This window comes from Helicoverpa armigera, chromosome 13, assembly GCF_030705265.1.
Source record: "Helicoverpa armigera isolate CAAS_96S chromosome 13, ASM3070526v1, whole genome shotgun sequence".
NCBI lineage: Eukaryota > Metazoa > Arthropoda > Insecta > Lepidoptera > Noctuidae > Helicoverpa > Helicoverpa armigera.
In genome coordinates, this window is record NC_087132.1 from 4,053,291 (window position 1) to 4,076,318 (window position 23,028).

The 23,028-nt window shown below is 37.3% G+C and overlaps 2 protein-coding genes across 4 annotated transcripts in view; both read right to left on the minus strand.

Moving 5' to 3' along the window:
• LOC110384364 (RNA polymerase II transcriptional coactivator) overlaps positions 1-23,028 on the minus strand; it is a 132,280-nt gene that overhangs the window by 63,078 nt on the left and 46,174 nt on the right. The gene's annotated exons all lie outside the window — the stretch shown is intronic.
• Positions 1-23,028, minus strand: part of LOC110384339 (hemicentin-2) — a 54,545-nt gene that overhangs the window by 6,621 nt on the left and 24,896 nt on the right. For all 3 annotated transcript variants that reach the window (XM_049840406.2, XM_021345576.3, XM_049840407.2), the window contains exons 2-6: positions 12,627-12,813; positions 9,435-9,695; positions 6,169-6,365; positions 823-1,980; positions 2-582 (exon numbers count right to left, since the gene is read on the minus strand). In XM_049840406.2, the coding sequence (XP_049696363.1) occupies positions 2-582; positions 823-1,980; positions 6,169-6,365; positions 9,435-9,695; positions 12,627-12,813 (2,384 nt within the window). The remainder of the gene's footprint in view (position 1; positions 583-822; positions 1,981-6,168; positions 6,366-9,434; positions 9,696-12,626; positions 12,814-23,028) is intronic.

The following is a 23,028-nucleotide window of genomic DNA, read 5'->3' on the forward strand; positions in this document are numbered from 1 at the left end:
CCTTGAAGGAGTATGTGTTGTGCTGGTCGAGGCGGGTGACGTTGCAGGGGTTGATGCGGCCGCAGTCGTACTCCATCCAGTCGAACTCGGAGGTGCGGTCCGAGGCGCAGTGCTCGGCGCTGGCCGACGAGCCGGGCCCGCGCAGCGACACGCGCCGGTAACGCACGAAGTACTTCGTGCTCGACAGCCCACCGTCAAACCCAGACTCCCATTTCAATGTCACGTACGTCGGACCCACTTTCTGACTCTCTAACAAACGAGGCGACTCCGGAGCGCCTTTCGGCTGTAACTTTATCTGAGGGCGTATGCTCCCTAGCGAGTTCTTCACTTTACAGTAATATTCCCCGTAGTCTTGAGGCTTTACGGTCTTTATTTTAAGAACGCTGCGGTATGAGTCGTTGTTGTCTGTTGTTGTATTTATTTCGTAGTGGCCGTCTGAAGACATCTGCAGTGGGGCAGTGTTCGACCCATAAAACCATTGGAACTCTGGTTTGGGGTAGGCTTGGACTATACATAATATTTCAGCAGTTTCCATAACATCGTAGGCGACTTTATTATGTTGCCGAATAGATATGGGTTCGTCTGAAAATAAAAAAGTTTTTTAGAATTAAATATATAGCGATGAAATAAAATACATAACATTTTCTTTCTATACATTTCTTTACACAAAGGTATTTCTTTATACCGCTAATAGAACTTAAGAGGTAAAGAAAATATTTTAATTAGCTCTTTTGAATAACATGCTTTCTTTTTTAATATTTTACTAATTAATGTTGTAGGTAAGACTTAGGCATTTATATACAAAAGTTATTTTATACTTACGTTCTATTCGAAGATGCATCGTAGACTCGACTTTTTTGACCTCGTTCTCGAAAGCGCAGGAATAAATACCTCTATCGTCGGGCAACAGGTCATTAGTATTCGGCCTCGCCTTGCCGTTAAATTTAAGGGTGCTTTGAACAGTGTAAACGGCATTTCTGCTCTCGGTTATATCAGTTTTGACTTCGTACAAATTAGTATCAGCTTTAATCTCCGTATTGTCTTTGAACCATTTAACATTCGGTCGCGGTTTGCCGAGTGCGCTGCAAGTGACCGTGAAGTCTTGCTCTCCCGAGCGTTTCGTCATGTGTGTTTGCAATTTGGTTTGGAAACGAGGCGGCTGATGAACTTCTAGTGTGACAGAAGCGAGCTCGCCGTGACCTAATTCGTTTGTAGCCTGACAATGGTAAACACCTTCACTTCCAAGGTGTGCACTAGGTATAGAATATTGATTCCCTGTCGCTAGCACTGCAGGCTTTACATCCGGACTTGTGTCCATGTCTCGGAACCACCTGTATTGCGGCGCGGGCCAGCCAGGTGGCTTCGCGCTGCAGGTAAGAGTGACTCCGGCACCTTCTTGGGCGACTGGCCTGTCAGGGCTTATGTACGCACGACCGGGCTTGTGTCGCACAAGCACAGCCACAGATGCACTGTTCGAGCGCTCAGTACGTTTTCCATTAGTGGATGATATGACATTTACAGCTTTGCAAACATAAGTTCCAGCCATATCGGCATTTACTCTCGATAAAGTGAGAGTGTTACCACTCTGATGGAACTCAGGTTTCCCTTCCATCGTCCATTCAATAGACGTTGGTTCAGGGTTAGCAGAGACTTCACATCTAATTTCAACATTTCCACCTTCCTCTGCTTCATAAGTCTTGGACTCAACTGTAACACTAGGAGGGAAAAGTACATCTAGGTACATTTCTTTCTCTCCAGGCCGGCCCAAGCCGTTGTCAGCACTGCACGTATATTTCCCCGCGTCCTGTACTGTAACTCCTTGAATTGTGTGTGTGAAAGAATTTGAAATGTATTTGCCGTCTCGAGTCCATCTTACAGTGCTCACTTTAGGCTTCGCATCTACTTTGCATTCCATGGTCGCAACTCCGTCTATTTCTACTCGCAAAGGATTTTCAGGAGCAACTTCCACCCGAGGAAAATCTAAAACAATGATAATAAAAATTGTTAAACCGAACTACAACATAACAAATATTCGCAACATTTCTCAATTGCTAACCGAACAAGACCGGAATGAATATTTTCATCTCACTTGTTGTGTGTATTGCCGCCGCCTGTATAAAAACTCAACATTGTACAAAGGAAGCGGATGTGCTGGTCCGATTAGCTATTCGAAGCATACCAATAATAAATTTGTTTACAGAATCTGTCGGAATTAAAACATGCACTGGTGCGCATACACGATGCGTGTGCTTCGTCTGGTGAAAGATGTTGCTTATTCAGGTCACTTCATAATAAACAGAATCCAGATGCCGATGCTTATGCGAGATGCGTGCATCAAAACGATCTTATCATTTATCGTTCCTTCTCAACTTTTTATTTCAATTACCTAACCCAATTCTCGACCATTGATCGCAGACATGTGGTTACAGATACATCTTAAAATACCGAGTCAATAAAATTGCAGCGCGAGGTCAATGAAACAGTAACATTTTGGCTTTAAAGATCACAACAATTATGTCATGCCCGGTATTGGAATTGTGCCCGGCAAATAACTGTAGGCCTGTTCCGTTTCCAACCCATCTCGTTATTAGGTTCGATACAATGTCCATCACGGTTCCTAATAATATCAGTGAACTCGGTCGGCTTTACTCTTTACAATTTAGATTTATTTGCACTTCCAATCCCCGGATAGCATTTATAAACTTTAAAAATAAATACAGTTTTTGTAGCGACGGTTTTATCAGCGTTGAATGCTAAGCACAGGAAATACAGGAATTTTAATGAGATAAGACTAGAAGCTTCTTTTTGAAATCCTTCGAGTCGACAAGAGACAAAGCGCTGTTTTTTACAGTTATAACATTTCTGTATAAAAAGTGTGACTTAAACCGTGTTGAATGAAATGCGAGGTAATTATAAAACCTTTTTGCTGTATATTCAATGGTTATTACAACTAGTTACGACCGACTAATGTCCCCATTTCTTTCCTTATTTTGTGGAAGTAAACATTTACCTTTTAGTATCTACGTACTATACCATTAGTATAATCCCTTTTAAATAATTGTTGAGCTAGCACAACTGAAACAAAGTTTTTGTTCGCTGGACAAGTTCACGTGGCAAACTTTCGATTGCGGGATTTGTCTTAAAGTGTGGGCTCGCCTAAACCAACTGGAACAACTACCCATGCAAGTTGTTCGGACATAGCTATCACACAACTAGATAAAATACACTCGGAATTAGTCCAACAAAAGTCCGTATATTTTTCATGAACGTTTTTGTAAGCAATTTGGCCAAACGAAAGCAAAATAAAAGGTTTCGACTACGGTCAAAGCCGTAACAAACATAAAGGTTCAAAACAACTAGTACATAATGATTTTGTAGTTATGAGGGAAGCTTCTATTGGAACAAAGTTACACTTTAACAAAAAACTACGAACTAAAGCTGAAGTTTTCCTTCTATTCACTGAATAAATAGAGAATCAAGTGAGCTTATAGTACGGTAGGGTATAACTCAAGAATTCCTTTTTGAATTTCTTTTTGAAATTTGGAATTTCTTTGTTATTTCTAAACAGAATTTACTCATCTATGTCGACAAATTTTAAACCAGCTATGAAAAAAGGCGAAATGTACCATCGAGTAATGATTACTCCTTACACAAATTTGTCACCTTCAATGAACACATGAGGTTCAAACCAAGGCATCAAAAACATCAAAGGTATTTCTAGAAGGCCATGTAAATAGTAGCGCACAGGATTCCATTCCCGAGGTAGTGGGAGCAAGTTTAGGTCATTGGGGTTATTTGCCGAGAGCTTTTGCGTTTCCTTGATGGCCGCTGGCTCCGCTCAGGGATTCGTATGCCCGAGATGTCTACATTTGAACACGCGAAAGGAGTTCGTACAAACACTATCTGCCGGTGGTTCTTTACATTCGACGTACGACTTTTATGTAGCACTTTTAAAACTACCGACCGGCTATTAAATCCTAGCTAAAGTTAGCCATTCCACTCTGGATAACAGACTTTTTAAAGACCTGTTAAGTAGTGCTCTACTTAGTCTCAGGTCTGGGTAATAAAAAGTTATTGTGCAAAAAAAAACAAGCTATTAAAATAAATTAGGCTCTGTATCTATTACAAACACAAAGGAATTTCATGAAAGATGTTGGTCGACTTGAAGAAAACATCAAAGTTTTACGACCAGCAAATCATCAAAGATTTATTGTACGAAAATAAGATTTTACTACGAAGGAAGCCACTTCGGGGATATAAAACGCAATGCATTAATTGAAATTGGACGATAGAGATTCATTATTGTATATACAGAAGTTTTATACGAGTCAGCTCCTTGCAAGTTAAAGCCGTTTTCTGTAAAAATGGTTAAAAAAAAAAACAAATTGAAACCGTAAATACATCTTCGTATTTGATAACTGGCTCTACAGTACGAGTTCGAAGATATCTGACGGGATTATTATATTACAAAAAAAAAACTTATTTCGTTTTTATGCATTGTTGTTTCTTCTTTTTCATCGAAAGAAAACCTTCTTATAAATAAAATGATACCTACACAAATACAACCTTTGGAAAATATTCACTGGATGTAAATACAAACAAGTTATTGTTTGTCACTTGTTTTGCAAATCCGAGACACCCTTAGCCAAATTCCTGAATAGGTTTACTCGGAGCGTGAAAAGAATTGGATGACGTAACTGGCTTAAATATAACACTACATATAAACGAACAAATAACTAAATCTACGTGCGTACACGTGATGAATGAAGTTGTTGTTTACATTTTGTGGTCAGAATCCACAATTATGTATGAGGGGGATACATTCCTAATATTGTTTTTATGTAATAGCAGAGCAAACAAACATGCCATATCGCCCACTGGTTGGTGGTCGCAGGCTGCTACATTTATAATTACTACCCAAGCTATGCAGGTGCGTTCTCGCCCTGGAGACTAACTCGAAATGTCCTATGTGCCAGTACCATAACATAGTAATTGTTGCAGAAATGGGTACATGGTGGTAGCACTTTCCTAAACTAGCTTTCACAAAGAGCTCTATTATTACTTTCGTTACTATAAAGTTGCTTTCACGTTCACATTTTCAGTAAGTTAAGACTTTGGACCATACTGTCATACAACGTGCTTATTATTCAAAGCTTGGTTAGAGAATAATTTAGTATAATCCTTTAGGGCTATATTTCAACGTAAAGTAGTGGTAATGTAACCGGTTATTCAAGTAACGGGTGACCACTATGGATGTGCCCAATCACACACCGGGGACAGACGCTCGCAGTGCGGATTCCGAACGTGATAAATTGCATCGATATTGATTTCAGTCTGTACTGTGATGTCTTCATGACGCTCGCTACTAGCTTTGGCTTAGCATAGGAATATCACGAATATTCGTGTCTTTCTCTGTAATGAATGGTTGATTTAAAAAGCTTCATTTCCTGTAAATTCCGATGATAAAAGACCTCTAAATTGCTTTAAACGACTTAAGGGAGAAGAGCGTTAAAATGATATAGTGAGTGTTGGGTTTAAGAATGTCATAATGCACTGATATAATTCAGTGGCTTCGCGTTCCACCGTCCAGCACTGCTCCTTCCCGGGTTGACTTTTACAATTCGCGTGAGAATTAATGCAGCTGATAGACAAACAACGTTTACCTTTCATTTCAACAGCAAACGACATCCTGGTAATTGTTGATGTGTTCATATTGCACCGTTCTCGGAAGTTAATTATTTAGTGCTTAGATACAAACATTTTTCTGTATACCAACGTCGCAATTTCTCTATCATTTCAAAACGAATCATAATAAAAACAGTTTTCTTCGAAAGAAACTAATGTTGACATGATTACATGACTAATGATTACTAAGAGGATAAACTACAACGAAACGTGTATATAAATAAATAAAATTAATCATTGTTCGTTATTGAACTTTAGTTTTTACTTGAGCGAGGCTGATTCAAATCGACAATTTTTCTTTTAAAACGTTCGTAATAGTCAGAAGAAGGTTTTTAAAGGAAAGAAAATTTAGAAAGGTCGCGCCTTAAATAGGATAATTTGGGACGAATGAAAACGCTTTTTTATAGGGTTTTCTTTGCAAACAAAATTGAAATTTGGCAACAACGGCTGTAGGGTCAAAAAGTCTTATGTACATGTACTTACAATTGACGCTGAGATCGACGGAGGCATCGAGCTGTTGGCCTTCGGACATGGCGCGGTTCCACACCACACAGCGGAATACGGCGCCGTCATCTTCCCTGGTCGGCATCAGCGTCAGCGTCGCCACGGTCGGCTCTGACCGGGTCTTGGCGTGCGCTATCGTCGCATCCAAGGGGTAGGTCGAACCCTCACGGTACCACCTAAAGAGTGAATCCATTAGTATAGGAACGTGTATTTTAAAGACTAAAAAAATTTCATAGAACAGGTAAGTATGTAGAACATGTGAGGTTAACATAGGCATGTTTTTATGTCTTTGCCAAATAACTAGATTTGTTATTGTGAACGCATGCAATGTTGATTGCCTAGGATACTTTATTGCTGAATCTAGAGTGTGAGTGAATTTACATTAGTCGCGAACCCTTCGGTATTCGGTAAAATAATGTTTATTGCTTTTCCCATTGAAACACAGCAGTAATCTATTTTCTGTTTGAACCACTGAGCCTTAGGGTTGTGGTTTCTCAAAGAGCGATTAACAAAATTCTTCTCTTTGTTGCGAGAGTGTGATAAAATATTCCATTATAAATCTAAGATTACAATAATTCCCATTAGCAAAACAATTTACTACGTCCTTATTACGTTTTGAAACTAATCAAAAAGCAGTTAATGAGAGCCTAAAGTGTATCAGTGTTTGATATTAAATTACATTTTCATTGAGTATTGTGTAAATTAATTTCGCATTTTGATTTTATTTATAGAAAGTGGAATTCAAAAATACGTAATTGTTCTACAATTACACATTCACATCGGTGAGAGTGGTAAGTACACACGTACAAAACCACACATGTTTATTTTAGAATTTAGATCCCACTCAGAATAGAATTTAAAATTTAAACAGGAAGGTGCCTAAGTTTCGTGTTCCACAAACCTTACCAACGTATAATTTAGTGTGTACGCGGTTCTTTTGATTGTGATTTCTGTATAAAATAACAGATTTGTAAGGTAGTAGTTCACACTTTATTGTAAGAGATGATGAAAGTTTTCTAGTTGATCGTACTCTGGTAGTGATTTCGGTCGTCGGTGGCACGACAGGGATGGTCGGGAGTCCGTAACAAAGCCACAACTTTTTGGTGAGTTAGGACAAGAATGGGTACCGCACAGGTGCACGCCATGAACTTTGAGCGGTTACCCCAAAATTCCTGATTAGATTTTAATTAAAATAAAACTTGCGCCACTTTTTGCTCGTACACGTGGAAGCGAGCTTTATCAGGCAACAGGTAATAAGTTGAAGAAGGTTTCCATGTTTAGAAATTAATTAATATTATAGCGGGTAAACGGACCTTTTTAGTTTGATTAATATTATTTATTCACTTGTTGAGTAAACTTTTCATAACTTGGATGTTTAGATATGAAGATAAATAGTAGATATAAGTAAACATTTGTGTCATTCAGTAAATGGTTAGTATGTAAATAATTCATTTTTATTTTAGTCACTATGCACAAATACTTATGTGCGCAATTTTCGATGTCAAAGAGAGCATGACTAGGGGGATATAATATTTTATTTTATGTATAGTAAATATGTATTTTCGAGAGTTTTATTAGCAGTTCATTTTATTTCGATTCATTACCTACTGTTTTTAATCTACCTCCAATAACACGAATTTAAAAGTAAAAATATCCGCCACAAAGCAATGATAGCACTGAAAGTTATCCGGCACTGGCAGCGGCTCATAGTTCATGTATCCGGGACACATATCCGGTTAAACGTAGTACCTCGTATACTGAGTTTTTGTGACGTGTATCCAGAACACCTAGTTTCATCCGGCCGAGATGCCGACCTTTTTATGCAAACTATAGTGCCGGCTCGGCGACAACGACGTAGCGGCCTCATATGACATCATTTTCGAATATCCCCGTAAACCCTAGCTCAGTGCAACGCTTTCATTTCATTATTTGTACCGGGCGTAATATGTGTGGCAGCAACGGTCATTTGGACAACCGGCTGGTCGGTCCCGTACCCTGCCTTTCCTCCCGACTCTAATTGAATCCGAGTCACTGCCTACATGAAATTTATCACCACATTTATCAGCTTTTTATCTTCCCCGTACGCCGTTCTTAATGCGTTAGGTAAAAGCCAATTACGGTTTGGTACGAAAACGTACAAAGTGGAGTGGAGGATTAGTACCGACGACCACTTGTACAGAGCTGGCTCAAGTTTTCGACGGTTTGTACAAATCAGACGCAAGAGTGCTGTCTTGAAACACGATACTCGTGTTAAATTACTGAGAATAAACTCAGCTACGAGGGGCACGTTTTCATGGTTTTCACGATGCCAAATATAAGTTTAAATAATGAAAACTCGGAGAACAATAATTAACCTACATAACAACAGTACGTTATTACGGAACTACCATTAATTGTTTTTATTTCTCTGAGGGTTTAGCTGTATGTCAAATTAATTATTTCATTCCGTGAACGGCTTTCGATGTCTCCCGAACGTATTCATAATTAAAGCTAGACGTGGGTACATTACGTGTGAAGCCGGCTGTAATGAACTTAGCTGTTCCCTCGGATAGCGTTCATAGTAGCATTTGCTGGAATTAAATTGTGTGGCTCTAGCTTATCTCAGAGTACTAAACTTAAGACTTATTTAAAGATACATCAAATATTTGCCTAAGGCTCAACTTTGAACAATTCTACTTACACACACATGTGAACTGCTAATTATAATTAGATGTTTAATTTGTAACTTTACGCTTACATCACAGCAAAGTTTTAAAACTGCCACACCTACATATCAACAGGAGCTTCAGACAGACTCAGGCACACAGTTCATTTAACTTATGTTGTTTTTCAAAATTATTACTTACTTACATGTTATAATCCTGTAGAAAAGTAATTTCGAAGGTTTTCGAAGTTAAATATGAATTGGTTTTGGCGAAATGTTTTACGTAGAGCCTTCATTTATCACCGGAGTTAACGAAAAGTTGATAAAAAACTCACAGAAGTTGTTAACATACCGTAAAGTTATCTTATCACCATAAGGGAAAATCTTAGAATCCGTCTCCGCGAAATTTTTGAAATCATTTTACACACCTTATTCCCGTTAGTAACATAACAAGCAAGCTCATTTTATTTTCGAAACCCTATTAAACATAACAGTGTAATTGTGTCATGTGTCGGAGCGCGTACCTAGGTGTGCGAGATATGATACAAGTTATGCTCTAAACGTGAGTGGCATAACGAGACATTTGCAAAGGTAATCTTACTTGATGGTGGGTTCGGGCGAGCCTCCAGAGGACGAGCAGGAGAGGTTGAGTTCCCTGCCCTCCTGCGACTGCGCGTGCGAGCCCGGGGAGAGCACGGGCGCGCGCGGGCTCGTCAGCACGGTGAGCGCGTGGCCCTGCGCGTGCAGCGTGCGCCCCGACCCTCCCGCCTTCACCCGGCACTCGAACCGCCCGTTGTCCCGCTCGTACGATACATTCGACACCATCAGGTCGAAGCGACCCTCCGTCGGCGCGTACGAGATCCTGCAACAAAACATACACCCTTTAATCCGAAGATCATATTCCTCTAATGGATTTGCTCATTACTCTAACATATTCCGGCACGATCGTACTGAAAACAATAGGCTGTATCAATGCTCCCCTGAGATCTTTACGTTCAAGCAACGAGTACGTCATCCTTCAGACTGCTTGCAGAATATTTGTAAGCCGTTCCTGAATAGACACACATTCACTGTAACTACATTTGAATATGTACAGCTGTGTTTGTAGGTCCCAACGATATTTAATCTTCCGTTTTGTTTGTAGTTTGTGGTTGAATTTAAAAATGTTTTCATAAACAAAAGCTGTTTTAAGTCCAAAGCCCGTGACATACAACGTTTGAAAGGATGCTAAATGCTAATCTTGTGTATGTGTGTATCTTGGTACAGAAATGACACAAAGGCATTTTAAGTAATTCCCTCTTAGTGGTGACAAGGCCCGGCGCGTACCTACAACCTTAATATTATTGTGGTTGGTGTCGGGGCGTTCAGAAAGATTTCCTGTTTTGCCTTATTATGAGATGACAACGTTGACAACTATATTCCATTTGCATTATTAGTACGTATTACGAATGATAATTTTGCTAGCGCCCATTTTGCTTTGTTCAAAAGGCATTTTTCTTAAGCTAGCTCTTTTCATAATTCATACAATACCGCATCTAACTCAATATTTTAGAGGGCACTCAGTTTATTCAGGTATTTAAAAAGAGAACGTTGTATTTTTAAGGCCGTTACGAAAGTATATTTATATTGATAACAAATGGCTGTATAAAATAGTGACGTAGCAAACGCTAATGTATACCATTACCGTAGCATAAATAGCGCGAAGAGCCCTAATTACCTTGCATAATAAATACTATTGAACCAACGTCCAGCATACGATTGTAACGTAAACACAAATACATAATCCTTGTTTTTCTATCGAATAAGCTTGCTCATTTTCTTATAAGTAGCAAAGACAAACCACACAGCGATTACAGTGCCATAAATCATATTTTTGTCGAAGAAAAGCTCATAAAGTTATATTCCGTGGATTCGGAAGCAAGTTCATCAATAAGAAATAAAGTAGGCAATCCATAAAAAGGATGAGCTTTTAATGAAAATTGCTTTTGTTCGAAACTTGTGATGTTAGGACAGGAGATAACGATTTCCCCAAATTATAAATGTCATCGGTTTCTTATAGCCAACGGCTTTGCAAACTGTTTAATGAATTCGAGTGGTAAGTAAAGAAGCATTAACGCAGATGATGTTATACATATAAAATCAGATGATAATCCACCTTTATTAAATGCAAAAGAGGATGAAATTAATGATGTAAAGCAATATATGCGGCTTTGATATTTTATTTTTGTATTTAAGGAGTAATGGACGCGGTTTTAAATTCATATTGTTTCCCTTGTTAACCATTAACCACATTAATTCAATAATGACGCCAACTTCATATGTGACAAAGACCATCCGAAAATGAAAACTGGACGTGTGTACTTTTTATTTTAATTTGATTTAAACCTTTGGATCTTATTACAGTCATATGCTAGTTATTGTTATAATTACTCTGTCCCGAATATGACAAGCTAGCTTTGATTTCGGCGGAATGAAAAACATTTTCATTTGAAATGTTTTAGTCTCAAGTCGTACCTACCATATTTGGCACATTACACCGCCTGACTGAAATGAAAAGGCAAACTTTAAAGATTTAGATTAAGATTAGAGCCTTACAATTTGTTCGCTATAGTTTTATGCTTGTGTATTTTTATAGTGAACAACAAAGAGTAATAATTATTTAGATCCTGAATTTGATTTCAGCTGCTATGTTTCTTCAGAAATGATAAGAGCGTTGTATCGAAAAAGAAATAAACAATATGAGAAGCATACTGGTACAAAACTAGAAACTGATTTGTGTATTTTTCAGTGTTGGCAGCTTAGACATTATGCCTGAATTCCCTTTCACGCTGAAAAACCTAAGGACATACAGTTTCATTTATTCTGTCTGAATTGCCATAGCTGTTTTTTTATTCTTCGTAAAATTGTATGTAGCTATGTATTCTCCCGAGTCAACTTAATATACATGTAGATATGTTTTAATGCTCGTGGGATCTTCCCAATGTACAGTTTAAAGGTTGTCGCCTGCCATCATGTACACTCGAAAAGAAAGATATTTGGACGTTGAATTTATCTTCTTCGTTTTAGGCGATGTCGCATCGTATTCAATGTCTCCACTCGTGCATGAAATTACGTAAATGTATTTCTCTTATTTTGGTTTCAGATCTCTCACTTTTATTTTATCACAACTATAAATTTCACCTAAACTTGATTCGTTACATAAATAAATTAATTTAATGAGTTGGAAGGAGGTTTTAAATATTTTCTACCTGCTAAGTTACGGCACGATCATATAATAAAAGTTATAATACTTGTTAGATAAGTTTTAATCCCCAATAATTTACTTATTTAGTAAAGTTATGGCGGCATTATTTCGACCCAACTGCGTGTTTAGCACGCAAACTCTTTGTACTTTTTCATGAATATTAATTATTTTATAAGGGTTGGCAGATGTCCGATATTTACCCGAGAGATCGGTGCTTATTTGAATATCTTGTTCGTGTAGAAAATAAAAAGCCTTTCGAAGGAGCATGACATGTCCAGGGGAGCTCGTAACATCATAAGTATCTACTAGCACCTAACTAAGATTTGCATCTTGACACATTTAACCTCCGGCCGGGGCCTGGATATACAAAAATCTGCCAAAGCCGTTTACTTTTGAGGTACGTAATGTTGAGTATACAAACCCAAACAATGTGTGTTTGGAATACAGTAAGATACGGTTTGTTTTAGCGTGAAGAAAATTGAATTTCTTATTGTTTGTGAAGACTGTAAAAAATGTTAAGGATAATTTTCGGAAGGTAGTTGAACTTACTGGTAATTAGTCTCGAGCGGTATGTTGCCGATGGCGACGTTGTCGTGGCCGCTGGCGGTGCTCCTCACCCAGTAGTAGGTGAGGGACTCGCCGGCGAGCGGCTCCAGGGCGAAGCGGCACTGCATCGTGACGTCATCGCCTTCCCGAGCGTCGTGCTGCTCATCTTCAGCCCGCACCGAGCACCACGCTGAAATAACAACAAAATAATGTAAGAAATCAATCGTCATTTATTCACGAAACACTCCACAAGAAACGTATGACTGCGTATCTCTGTGACATTTTTTAAAGTCTGCAATCTTGTGTCGTCTTTTTAAATTTACTGTTCGTCGGTCTGGAAAGATAGCATAAGCCGCCTTGCTATCTTTCATATAAGAAAATTTAAAATGTTTTAAAATAAAAGCGACGCATGAAAGTCGACACACCGGCTACGGAGCACCTGAGAAAACTTTCAAACGCTTTACATTTTATAACACATTAGGCCTTATCTAAACGATCATTATGCATAGGACCTTAACATAATATAGCGTCATTAAGATGAAACAAAAGGCCTTGGAAAATAAATGAAGGTTTTGAGAATGTGTTAGTTTTCTAAGTAATGATAATAAGTGTTGCATCTCAATAGGTTTTGAGGTATCTCTTTCGGCTTCTTGGAAGCTCAACCAAGACCGAGCAAGAATGATCATTCATACAAATCAAAAGTAAGAGGTTCCAAAATTTGCACGTAAATACCCTGTTTATATTAAAGGCTACGAGAATGTAATCTTCCAACAGAATGCATAATAATATGACTTGGAAAACTGTCCAACTTTTGTGTGATGTCATTTTCTTATCCGCGACGGAAAGTATTAGCGTGAAAATATAAAATATCACAACATCACATATTATAACGGCTTTGAATTAGAATAGTTTATGCTGAGACAAAAATATATATGGGTGACCAAGGGTGCAGGTTCCTGAGTTCAGACTAGAAGCCATTCCCAATATTCCATCTGTTGTTTTACCCACCCTATATAGGAATTTGACATTACTCTAGTAATCATATCAACATATAGCTAGGACATAGACCCAGATTTAAAAGTTGAAAAGTAGATAAATGTACGAAACATGAGCTACAATATTTTTGAGAGTTAATTGTCTTCGTAGTCAGGTCTCTTTGTACCGTGGCCTGCGTCCCGTCTCTCAATTATTCAGTAAACCAATTATTTCTAGCGGTGAACACAGCAAATTCAGAAAACGTTTCAGGAATACCACGTACAACTTTAATAGAAATTGAAAACAATAAATTAAACCTCTAGAAACTCAAGTTAGTTCAGATGGTTCAAAACTTCGGACCCACATCTGACTGTAGATGTTAGAATAACCAAGAATAATTTGTTTTACCTATTTTATTTTGCAATATTTTTCTTCAGAAACTACTCCCAGATAGTTTATATTCAAAGGTAAAAGATCTCCCTCTCAAAAATAGTTGAATAGTAGGTATCTGTCAAAATAGTACTGAATGAAAAAGTAATAAAAAACATGGTACGGTAAAGTAAGTTTCAAAAGAAACTTGGGATGAAGTAGTAAAAATAGAACAACTTATTGACTTTGATTTATTCACTATCAAAACTTTTGTCTGAAGTAGTAAACAGATTTCAATAAAAGAATTGATAGTCGATATAATGAACAGTTTCGCCACGTTTTTTTTACTATTACGCATATAGAGTTACTCATCTCGTACTCGAATCCAGTTCTCGGAAATACATTCTAATCTATGATTCTCAGTATGAATGAACTAAGTAAATGTCAGAGGTGACTTCAACGTTATTCTCACATGTTCGATTTTAAGCAATATCATTTACGCCATTCTTTTTTAAGCCCTAAAATATATTTTTTCTGTACCATAAAATCTTGTCACCATTCGTAATCCGCTATAAAATACACGCACATATTTCGAAAATTACAATGACTTAACGTATTTTTTTCTCACACTGGTTTCTCTTTTTCTATCACCACAACAGGATTGATGCTATCTCACTCACTCTTATAACACCTTGATTTGCCGTCTTTTTCACTCGTACATCTAAACGGTTTTAGTTAGGGTTGTCTAAAATATTTTCACAAATTCATGTCCAAATTATTATTAAAAAAAACAAAATACCCGACTGCACACTAAAAAAAGAGTAAAACAAGCCCCACAATAATATTTAATTTATAAATATTGATGGAAAGCATCGCAGGTGGGGACCAACAGAGGCTTATTTATAGTCATTTCGGTTGTGCACCATTTAGCAGAATTTTCGTTGGTGGCGGTCAAGGTGGTCCCCGCCTGCGATGCTTTCCATCAATATTTATAAATTAAATATTATTGTGGGGCTTGTTTTACTCTTTTTTTAGTGTGCAGTCGGGTATTTTGTTTTTTTTAATAATAATTCTTTTATTTATAACTTTTTAGCTGTTTTTATTTAACGAAAATGTTGTAGATGTAGAAGACTATGTATATGTAAGTACCATTTTAAATTATTTCGACGACATTTGGCTTTAGATTACGAGTGATGTTACTCCGCAACATAAATTTACCGCCAATCTGGACTGTTGGTAGTGAAGAAGAAAAAGAATTAGGTGAGTCATTACTGCTGAAGACCGTCAACGACGTGTGCCCTTATGCGTGTGCCCGCATTCGGGCTGTATACTCGAGCATATCCCCCTCCGCACCGCGCCGCGCGCCGCATGCCAGGCCACGCCCTATCTTTTTGCTTGCTAACGCATGAGTTGCTTTGCGTTGACGCAGAATTAACATGTTCCCGTGGGAATTTTGAGAAAAAACGTATCCTATATTAATTATTACTCCCGTGATTGAAATGAATCTAATGATACCGCATACATATTTTTTTAAAGGGAAATTTAGAAAAAATATCCCGTGGGACTTTTAGGATAAAATGTATCCTATGACACTCCCGTAATCAAGACAAATCTAACGATACCTCATACATCAAAATCCATCAAGCCGTTTAGGCTACAGGAGGTCACAAAGGAACAGACATACATACATACATACATACTTACATACACTCGAAAAACATTACCCTCCTTCTTTGGCAGTCGGGTAAATAAAATTGATGACTGATATTTCAACGTCGATAAGTGAACTTCAGCTTAGCTTAAAATAAATGGTCTGCGTTCTAAAAAAATAAAATATTCTGTTTTGTTTATGATAATAAAAAAACCAGGTCAAAAAGAGCTTTTCTAAGTAAAGGGAAACTTTCGTAGCTTATTGGTAATGACTCGTATTTTCCGCTTCGTGTTTTCTTAGAAACGATTATGTCAGGTGAGTATTTTGGCATCCTTAGTCCGACACCCATTCGTAGAAGCAGCAACGGCAGAGGCGCGGGCGCAACGGCGGCGCTGGCGGGGCGGTCAATGACACGAGGTCGCGTGCGCAGCCTGCCGCCGGCTACCGGAGCTTCGAGCCGGAGCCACTAGACCCTAACACGCGCTCCACAACACCCACATTATCACCTCCATGTTACTACAACGTAAACGTTAACTTATAATTAACATAGCTTACTCGGACAACTGTAAACTAATTACGAAAATAGATCTCGACGTTGTACGCAGCGCGTCTATTGCACCCAAGGAAAAGATGAAATGATGAGGGGTCCCCTTCAAACACAATGTTTAGCAACCTCATACGTTGCGTAACATCATGATTACATTACATGGTGAATAAATGAACGTGAAAATAAAATATAAAAGCCAGATAAAATGTGTTGGCTAAACGGCTAATATACATGTATTAGCCGTATTATGAGCAAATAGGATTTGCGAGTAAAAGATACAATGTTATTCATCCTTGCTCAAAGCAACAAGTTCGTTATAACATTATTAGGTATTATTATATTATGTATCTTGGAGGCGTCTTCGGTAGCGGGAAAAATTAACGCCTATTCGCGTTACTAATGCAGTATTGAAAATAATAAAAACATACCTCATTTTGCTTTACAATCTCTTGGGAATATTATAAGGAGTAAAAATTGTAACAAACAAAAGACTGGTATTTTTATTCTAAGGTAAGACTTCATTCCTATTTTTATTTCTTAGGTTCAAGCAATAGAAACTGATTAGCATTTTATTACTTAATTTCAGCAAGTACCTCCCTAATTTTGACACTTTGATTTAAAATTGCCAAAGTTTGAAATTACGAGCTTCGGTCTCTACAATTCACGAGCTCGCAATGTTTAGTCGTACTCACACAAAGAGAATGTTCACGTATTAATGTTTCGTGAAAAACCTTGGTTTCCTACTTGACCCTTTCCTTAATTGAGTTTTCATTAAAGCGGGGCCTAGTTTTAATTCACTTGGTGTGCCAAGAAGCCGGCAAGTAATACATGGCGTATTTCATCGGACCCTTCAGGTAGCTCCCGACACAAAATTAAATAGGTATTAACGAACCTTGTTTATTATTAATTATTGCTAGAGCCCTTTGTCCCAACGCGATGCGCTTTGCTTATTATTCGCGAACACCAATAATAATTATTTTTTAACTCTTAGAATGATAAAATCATGATATGTTTTTTATCATTTTATAAATATTGATACGTTGAACACATAACAGCTATTCATATGTAACACATCTTGCATAATATTTACATACCCAAACCAAATTACAATACCTAACTACTATTGCGCTAAAGAAATTATTCACAGCAATTCTTTCCGCTGTTGAACAATGTATGATATATGGGAACAAATCGTGAAATAATTACACAAGTTTATTGCAATCGCAATTTATGTAATTAATAGCTTTTACCTAGATGTTAAAATGACCCAGTGCTCCTGATATTATTTTCTCATACGAAATAACAATTCCTTGCAAGAAAAGAAAACATTTGCAAACACGAAACGAGCCTTTATTTTTTAAAGGAACAAAAAAATCTTAATGAGCAAAAATAACGAGTTTTTTTCTCAAACTAATATCATCTTTGATGCTACGACATAATGGCCAAGTTTCTTTGTAGTATGAACGAGGTAGTAGGTAATTTAAACATGATTAATGTTTATGATTGGTATAATTATTTTCACCCCAATTAAAGGTGCTCGTTTGAGTGGTAGCTGAAGATGGGGCAGGGTCTGGCATGGAGCCCTTTCACCCTCCCCGACGACCCGCGCGCGTTTAATTTGTGCGCTCCTTCATCAGTGATGTATGGTTCCGAAATATAACAATTTTCCTCCATCCGCTGCTAATAAAATGCAACGTCATTGTATGTATTTTCCCATTTTCTGCATGTAGGTACATACTTTCACATACACACAATACAACGCTAACACACTTTTGGCGGAGAAATCCTCATGGACTTCCAGGAAGACATTGAGGGACGTGTTGGTATTTCACCGGGCAAAGCCACCCTAGATGAAACGCGGGCCGCAGGAATAAAATCTATTGGCTGTTTCTAGCTGAGAAATTCTTCCAAACATCAACAGTTAACGCGGCAACAGTCACGGTTTCGGCCAATTTATGAAGCAACGAAGCAGTAAACACATGCGTGCCTGACAATAAGTAAAATGATATGTCATTTTTATTGACACGCTTTTACATTTTATGGCTTGGTAAAAGTGCTATCAGACGAAAAAAAGTAGTTGAACAACGCATTCTTTAAAATAATTCGTACAATTTTCAAGGCTGTGTTTAATAAAGTTTGCGGGCACAGCACATAATTATGATGGGAGTAATATGAAATGGTCTGGAATATTGAACCAGAGTACTGCAGACACACTTGCATTTCCCACACTTGAAACAATATGAACATTAATCGCAAATTCGTCACTGCAATGCGTACACTGCCTATTTTAATTTGTTTTAATCTCATCAAGTATTACATTTCATCCGAGAATTTTTACGAAATATTTTTTCGTGTATTGGCAACTTGTGGCCAGAAGTGAAAATTCATTTCGAATTTTATCGATTATAATAATTTTACTTTGCCGTCTTTGCTAAAGTGGTCCCAAAAGTACATTAAAAAAATGTGCTTGCCCTAGGCAAGTGCTCTGTCCCCGATGTGTTTAACCTTTTGTGTGCTTTTGTGGCGCGTCCCAGGCTTTGCTTTGGAGGAGCGCAATGCAAAATTGCGTCGTCTCTACGATGTTTATCCAACATTAAAATCATACAGGCTCATATTATTTTATATTCATGCGGAGCTCTTCTGTCGTGCGCTATAAAATGGCGCTGAATCTGTCGAGCACCGACTGCACCAAAGCGTTCTTTTTTAACTGTGACGATTTAGCGCTGTCCAACTAGTTTGAAACGTAACTAGAGTTTAGTCAGCTTTTCTACCGATAGAGCTAGAGAACTCAAATATCAATGCAGCACAAACTACATTTTTTACGTTTCGCGGAAGCTGGAGTTTTGGCTTTAACTAAAATGTTGGACTATCCCGAAGAGAATATCTCATAGATACCGTCCTTTGCTTGTCGTTTGTCGTTTCGTTCGTATCCAGAAGGTAAAAGTTTGCACACGGGTAAAACGTCCTTTGAGTTTTCCTTTAATTAAAAACGGAGTATATATCTGGTATATAAATACATCAGAAACAAATTGTATTAATGTAATCGAACGAAAGTTACTCATTTTATATCCATCCATGTATTACTAAAATATTCAAACATATACTTATGTATATTTATGAATACTTTATTGCCGCTTCATAGCTGTGGTTGTATTCAAACGACTCCATTAAATTATTAATATCTTATTAGTAAATATGTTATCTCACAATAACAGCATATTAAAAAGCCATTGTTACGTAGCTACTTGCCCGGTTGAAGCGTAGAGTATACAGAAAGTACATCTTATTAATATTTTCCATGAAACTTTTTATCCTTCTATACATGTAGATACGGGAACTAATAAAAGGATCTCTGTTGTAAAAGGGTTCCGATGACGTCATCCTCCAAAACAAATACTAGGTAAACCTCTTTACCTTCAAACCACTTTTGGCACAAAGGCTACTTTGTTTTATGGATTATTTCATATGATTCTCATCAGCATGGAAATTTATTCTCGAAATATATTTTGGATAAGTTAAAATTTGCCATTTTAAAAAATACGTTGAGTAATCTCGCTACGTTTGTGAAGCTCTTTCCACGCTTTAGCAATGCATGAAGATTTTTATGAACGGCTCGCCACTTCCATTACATGGAGATTAGACGTGAAACTTTTTACTGAAACAAACATTTACGTGAACACATTTATTATTTACGACATTCTGTTGTTCGATCATTGGATCGTGTCGGAGATTTGATCACGTAGTGCAAATACAAATCAGTGTGAGTAGCGAAGTGTCGCAATAGTAAAAGGCTGGAAGGGCGTACCTTCTACTCAGACACTACGTAATGGTAACAATATTTGCAAGGTCATGTCTATACATTAGCACGTGATGTAGTACCTACCTACCCTACTTTGTCACATTATCGCTGATCTCCGTAAAAGAGAGACAGATCGATCTCTGCCTAAAGATCTAGAAAAAGATTTTTCGTTTTTATATGTCTTTTTCTCAATAATAAACATTTGTCTACCTAGACTGAAAAGAAAATACTCTTATATATTTATTTTCAATTTCAAAAAAATATACATTAATTCAGTAAGGTTTTCATGTAGTAAGTAGCTTAAAAATACACGTATGCCGATTTCTTAGAAACTGTTGATTTGTGATTTTATTTTTATTACTTGGGGAAAGGTTGTGGAGAAAGCTTGTAAAGAATTCAAACTAATACGAAACTTACTTTTTATGTGAAGAAAAAACATATTGTTAGATCAATGACTCCTACACATTCGAGAAAGCAATAATCTATTGCCTAATCAAGTAAAAGTAGGTACAGAAACAAAATAATTGACATGCTAATTATAGCCACACAAAAAAACAAAAGGGCTTAATTAACGCACTTCTGCTCCCTGAAACCAAAAGGCCATCAATGACGTCAAAAATAAGTCTGCTGAATGGTTCCATATTTATTACGAATTGTTTCGAAAGTCGATGACAAAAATAAATCAAAGTTCTCGATAGGTTTTTGTTTGTAAGTTGTTTTGCTCAGTCGGTGCTGGCGCTTGAATAAATCTTTCAGGTGTTTGTGAAGCAATCACAACATTAGCACATTCAGTTACATCACACGCAGCAAGCCTTTCAGTCGGCTTCCTCGTGAGCGGTGAAAAGTGAAAATATTGCAAAGTAGCATCGGCATGCCTATGTTTATTAGTTCGTAACTCGCCACTGGCCGTCCGGAGTTTCATCATTTCCTTATATCAACAAACACGTTGCAGTAAGTTTATTTAAATTAGCCGAGCATCTGCACCGGCGTACAAACAAATATTCGGTTTAATATTAGTATTTTTATATACAAATTACAAAGTAATGCAATCATACGTAAGTAGAACTGGGTCAACAAATCCGTACGTGTAATGCCTTACGTGTGTAAGCTGCTATGTTTTTACTTATGATTTATGGAGCAGCCTTCGTGAACTCAGCGATACGCATACCTCTTCAAGTACAAGAATACTTCACCAAATTCTTATACTTGTCTGCCTAATTTATTATATTAATGCGTATCGATTTTGCCAAGGACTTTTAATAGCACAATTAAGTTCGATGACTCTTGGGGCACCAAGTTATCGTCTTCTGTTGACAAACCGAAAGCTTTTTATGATAATTACTAAATAGGTCGGCTTTATCATTACTTCTGTCAATATAAATTATAGCTAAAGGGAACGTGTGCGTGTCCCATGATCTTATCATTGTGACCCATGTGATATAGGTACGCCTGACTCCGACCGTCTCGAGAGAAATTTCACATTACAGATTGTTCAATTATGTGCAGTAGAATTATTGACTAATAAAAAAGGAAAACAAAACATATTTGAGTAGGTATCATTCGTTATACTTATTTTCCTCAGGCATTATTTACAGTTTTAAAATAATTATTTCGTTGTACACAATTTAATATGTCCCCGTTCTATCCATTTGTCATAAATATAGGCAGCAATTACCGAAAACGACATGTCAAGTGCGTGTACCTTACTTTCCAATTATTTTCAAACATCTTGAAAATACGTCCCACTGTCAAGCCCACAAATAGTTTCATGAATAATGGGAAAATAAATACTCAGTGTTGTATAATCGACCAACGATGGAAATTGATACCGTTTGATCTACTTCGCCTTTGACAGTGATTGAAAATTATTAAAAGAAAATTTCAAAGCAATTCATAAACAATCCTTCAGTGGAGTTGTCTCAAAGAAACAAAGAAGCTTTAAACTCAACGTTTCAATCATAATTTTTCATTGAATGTAAACTAAATGCGGGAGTGTTTCAATCTACCCCGCGATCCGCAGTATCCGTGGGACGGTGGATCAATCCATCATTTTCATATTATTTCTATTTATAAATTGAAGCTTCCATTCAAAACACTGTAAGAATTTCCAACTTTTTGAAAGATGTAGCCAGAAATAAAAAGAACGTTTTACCGTCGCGTCGCTTGAGTGTCTTAATAAGATATGCACATATAAAAGGGGACATTTTTAATAAAACTTTAGACGTATTAGAATAAATTGCGTGTAGATAAGTACGGTTCGCGATTGTCGGAACGTGTACGCATTTGAATCAACATTGAATGTCAACGGCGACAGCGGTTGCGGCGCGCCGCTCCCGGCCACTAACAAATGACACCCATTTTGTGAAAGAATTTTATTGATAATATAAATTGAAAAAAGGACTTTGGCGACCATAGATTTTTTTTATTCGCCGATAAAACGTGTTCTATTTTCGCTGCTATTGTTTCGTATTAATCACTTCGTTTCGTCTCATGCGTCGTGTGAACTCGCGTGTGATACAGTTCATGGGATCATAGTTGCCACATATGGTTCTAATACTACCTACATTATTGATAGATATATTGTTATGATTCACAACATATTTACGACTGCTTCACTTCACATGTTAATGAGAAACTGTTAACGAGAGAATATTTGCACCGAGGTTGGTTTTCAGACCAGCGAGTTTGTTTACATTAGCTTATGTTATCTTTAGCTGTGCTTGTATTAGCTATCAAATAATATTGAGTTTTGTTTAGCTAATTAACAACACACTTACACCTGAAGCTATAACATTTTCATACTGTTGTAAAACACAACTTATAATTGGCTAACTATTTGGGAACAATATTTTGGTTTTGGAAGGCACGATATTATCTTGTGTAGGTACCTAGTATATTGTGTGGCAGCTTAAATATTTTCTACTATCATTAGAATTTTCTCGTATTGAATTACAAGCGGATTACGAATGTAATTACTGGGTTGTTCCACCATTACACGACAGTTTAGTCGACAGTGTAAAGCTGCTCTGTATTTATTTTGAACGAGTGTATCGTCGTACGAAGA